The sequence below is a fragment of the Zingiber officinale genome, chromosome 1A (genome assembly GCF_018446385.1).
Source record: "Zingiber officinale cultivar Zhangliang chromosome 1A, Zo_v1.1, whole genome shotgun sequence".
Taxonomy (NCBI): Eukaryota; Viridiplantae; Streptophyta; class Magnoliopsida; order Zingiberales; family Zingiberaceae; genus Zingiber; species Zingiber officinale.
Genome location: NC_055987.1, coordinates 98,167,172 through 98,172,088, shown reverse-complemented (window position 1 = coordinate 98,172,088; position 4,917 = coordinate 98,167,172). Strand labels below are relative to the sequence as shown.

The following is a 4,917-nucleotide window of genomic DNA, read 5'->3' as shown; positions in this document are numbered from 1 at the left end:
AGTTTGTATTGAGATTTTAGAGCAACTTTACCTTTGTATAATATTTAATTATAAAGTTTAAGATATTTAAATAATGAAATATTTGATTGATGAGGTACGTGTGAACATAAATATTTGAAAAAAAAATATTCGATATTAATGCGCCGGAACCCACACACTTCCTAAGTCCTAACAAAGTCAACGCTAATCTCTTCTTCAATTAGTTCACACTGCTCACTCTATATAATAAGCCTCGGGCCTACTCCCCTGTTCCAAAGCAGAGTACTCAAAAACCAAGAACAGATCAAGATGGGGTTTTCCGGTAGCTCTCCTGCTGGCGCCGACGCCGGCAGCATCAAACTCGAACCTTTCCGGTTCGCCGTGCAGGTGGTGCGCGGCCGGTGGTTCATGTTCTTTTCCTCGTTCCTGATAATGGCAGCCGCCGGCGCCACCTACATCTTCTCGATCTACTCCAAGGACATCAAGCAGTCGCTGGGGTACGACCAGTCCACCCTCAATACCCTCTCCTTCTTCAAGGACCTCGGCGCCAACGTCGGCATCGTCTCCGGCCTCATCAACGAGGTCACGCCGCCGTGGGTCGTCCTCTCCATCGGCGCCGGCATGAACCTGTTCGGTTACCTCATGATCTACCTTGCCATCACAGGCCGCACGGCCCCGCCGAGCGTGTCGCTCATGTGCCTCTACATCTGCATCGGCGCCAACTCGCAGACCTTCGCCAACACCGGCGCCCTCGTCACCTGCGTCAAGAACTTCCCGGAGAGCCGTGGCGTCGTGCTCGGCCTCCTCAAGGGCTTCGTCGGCCTCAGCGGCGCCATCATCACCCAGCTCTACTACGCCATCTACTTCGACGACTCCAAGTCACTCGTCCTGCTCATCGCCTGGCTACCCGCCGCCATCTCCATCATCTTCGTCCACACCATCCGCATCATGAAAGTCGTCGCCTCGCCGGACGGCAAGACCCCCCGCACCTTCTACCATTTCCTATACATCTCCATGGCCCTCGCCGCCTACCTCATGACCGCCATCATCGTGGAGAAGTCCGTCGGAAGGCACTTCATACAGCCCGAGTACGGCGTCAGCGTCGCCATCGTCATCTCCCTCCTCATGCTCCCTCTCGCTGTCGTCATCAAGGAAGAGCTCAAGATCTTTAACCGGAAGAAACGAGATCTCCAAAATCCAGCGCCAATTGACATAACCGTTGAGAAACCGCCGCCGAAACTAAAATCAAATTCACCGGCCGATGCAACTGTCACCGAGGGAATGAAAAAACAGAGGAGCATAGTAGACATGTTACGGCCGCCGCCGCGCGGGGAGGACTATTCGATTCTGCAAGCGCTGGTGAGCATCGACATGCTGGTGCTGTTCTTCGCGAGCATCTGCGGCGTCGGCGGCACTCTGACGGCGATCGACAACATGGGGCAGATCGGGGAGTCGCTGGGCTACCCCAAGCGCAGCATCGGCACCTTCGTCTCCCTCATCAGTATCTGGAACTACGCCGGCCGGGTGACATCCGGCTTCGCGTCGGAGGCCCTTCTCACCAAGTTCAAGTTCCCACGGCCGCTGATGCTCACGGCGGTGCTCCTCCTCTCCTGCGTCGGCCACCTCCTGATCGCCTTCGGCGTCCCTAACTCCATCTACTTCGCTTCCGTTGTCATCGGTTTCTGCTTCGGCGCGCAGTGGCCCCTTCTCTTCGCCATCATCTCCGAAATCTTCGGGCTCAAGTACTACTCCACCCTGTACAACTTCGGCGGCGTCGCCAGTCCTCTGGGATCCTACATCCTCAACGTCCGGGTGGCGGGGCACTTGTACGACGTGCAGGCGAGGAAACAGAGGAGTGCTTTAGGTGCCGCCGCCGCCGCCAGCATCGGCAAGGACTTGACGTGCATGGGCGTGGAGTGCTACAAGACGTCGTTCCTCATAATCACGGCGGTGACGGTGCTAGGCGCGGCGGTGTCGCTGGTCCTGGTGTGGAGGACGAAGGAGTTCTACAAAGGGGACATCTACGCCAAGTTCAGGGAGCAGAGGGATGCGGCGGAGAAGGAGCTGGCCGTAGGAGGCTTCGGCTTCGGAGGAGAAGTAGACATGAAGAACGCGGTTCCGGAGCCAGCTGCCGGCGACGACAGTGATGGTAGAAGAGTGAGATCCAGCGAAAACAATAATAATTAAAAGATAACAGACTGACAAAAACAACTCAACATTAAGATATAATTATCAAGTAATTAAGAGATCAGATTGCGTCTTGGCAAACTATTGTGCCAGTAATCTAAAACCACGTTAATGTTATTATTATTATAAGTCAAATCATGAAAATCAGTGACAAGGGTACATGTACAATAGTCAAAGCGAATATTTTTGTTGCAATTGGGTCGGGTAGCCTGACCTGCATCCACGATTCAGGGGTGGATGAGCGGCACGCATGAATTATTTGTAACACGGGGACCACTCACCGACGGATTGCGATGGCCTGTCCTGTCCTGAGTTCGTGGCCGTTGCGAGGTATTGGCAGCATAGACATGAGTTATCAAATTAAGTGGCACCGAAGTTTACCCCTTGCGTCACGACTAGTCTGGATGGGCGGTGGCTCGGCGATTAAGTCCACCTTTATATAGCAGAAGGAAAATTCATTTTCACCCTTGCAAAATAATACGGGTTACATTCTCAAACCGATTACGACGCATTGTAAGTAGATTTTCGTTCAAACAAAAAGGTGACCTACAAATGTTTCCGATCCAGATGAATCTCTATTAATAGAAAAAAAAATTTATAGGATCAAATCGATTATTCTCGATGTTAGTCGGTTCAAAAAATTAAATATCTAATGTCAACTAAAGAAAAAAAAAAATCATTTTGTCTCCAGGTAACGATGCAACAGTAGAATTAGGGATGTCAAAAATGAATCCGACCCATCAATCCGACCTGAGTCGACCCAAAAAATATAGGGTTCAGGTCGGGTTCGAGTTGGAGAGTTTTTGAATTAAAGATTTTCAAGTCAGGTTGATTTGAATTTAGGATTTAGTAGAGTTTTTTGAAAATAAATTAAATTTTATTTTAAAAATTAAGATACTTTTATGTATATCACTTGTTAGAAGACTTTGGGAGCTAGAGGGGGAGGGGGTAATTAGTTCCAATCGCTTCGTTGATGATGATTTGTAGCGAAAATTTGAAGTAATGCTAACACCTTTGATTTTACTTGGTATCCACCTCCTTGAGATGACTAATCCAAGGCTCCACTCCTCCTCACTCATAATACACTATGAAACCTCTTTTAGGAGGCGGAGAAGCCTCATATAAATTTTCTCACATAAACACAACAAATACGAGAAATGCAATAAGAAAAGTAACAAGAAGAAGGAAATAAATACACCAATGAAGAACCTTTGCTTTTGATTTTTTGTTGCTCTGGATTGCCTCTTGATGCTTGATAATTACAGCAACACTTGTCTCTAAACACTTTAAGAAATGACAGAGTGGCGCGGAGAAGAAGATTATTTGAATCATTCGAAGAAATACCTTTTATCTCACAGATTAAGGCTCACAATCGATTGACCTTACCCCTAATCAATTGTCATGTCAAATCTAAGCAAATCCATCCGTCCAAATCTCGTAATGACTTTTTTCTTTTTCTCTCAATCAATTAGCCAATCGATTACGAGGCTTCTTAATCGATCACCCAATCGATTCAGAAACCCACTATTCGCTCATGAACTTCTCCCAATCGATCACTTGATCAATTTACGTGGCTTAATTAACTACCTGATCGATTTAGAAGCCTACTATTTGTTGCAAGGTTCTCTCAATTGATTGAGCACTTTCCCAATCGATTAAGTACAGTAAAATACTGTGCTTCGTGAAAAACTCATTTCAATCGATTGATGTTGTGAAACACTGTGCTTCGTGAAAAACTCATTTCAATCCATAAAATCTGTATTGAGTAAAGTTTTGGAATAAAAAAGTTACTTTATTAGGATTAAGTAATATCACTTTTTTATTTGGAATAAAAAAGTTACTTTATTAAAACCCATTTCTATCCCTATTTCTCACTTGCTCCCTACAGCTAAAAAATCTGCATTGAGTAAGTTTACCCTACTACTTACCATGGATTATGTTGTCATCACCTATGTTATAATATGGTTACAGATACTCATAATAGACCTATATTAGGATTGTTTTAGACTACAATAGAGAAAATACAATTCCACAATATGAATGAATCATGTAGACTATGTCAGAGACACATATAGATGCTTATAAATGACTTAAAAATATAGGACCTACAAAATGAGAAAATATATATTTCATTAGTAGAATGTACTTAATGTTAACAATGAATTATTCTGAAAGCATGAATACATTGTTCAAGAAGACTCAAGAACTCTCAATTATAGTACTAATAAACAACACAAGGAGGAAGGTTGCTCAATAGTTTTATAACTGTAGGGAGCAAGTGTCTAATTCTAGAAGAGTATTGACACCATTAGTAGTGAAAGAGATTGATATTAGGAGATAAAAAATTGGATACTATATGGTTCATCCACATAGTAGAATATAAATGGAGGTACAAAATTCATCATCATCCTATATAGTTGACATGAAGTTTTGTAAATGTGATTGCGGTGAGTTCCAGATTTCAAGGCTTCCTTGCTCATATTCTATGGTAGTGTGTTTATACATGAACATGGACATGTATAAGTATTGTGAGCATTATTTTTTATTTTAAACTTGAAAAAGTACTTACATGGATTGTATTTATCCATGTAGAAGTGTTGGATCGAGACGCGCTAGAGGGGGGGGGGTGAATAGCGCTCGCGGCTATTTTGATCGTATCGGAATCGTAAAACTATCAAAGTAAATATACGCAGCGGAAATAATGAATGCAATCACAGAGGGACACAAGAAGTTTTACTTCGTTCGGAGCCT

General features: G+C 44.5%; 1 protein-coding gene across 1 annotated transcript; it reads left to right on the top strand.

Moving 5' to 3' along the window:
• Positions 1-238: 238 nt before the first annotated feature.
• LOC122027358 lies at positions 239-2,320 on the top strand. The gene has a single exon (XM_042586309.1). The coding sequence runs from the start codon at positions 289-291 to the stop codon at positions 2,164-2,166; it is 1,878 nt and encodes a 625-aa protein (XP_042442243.1). The 5' UTR covers positions 239-288; the 3' UTR covers positions 2,167-2,320.
• The last annotated feature ends 2,597 nt before the right edge of the window (positions 2,321-4,917 follow it).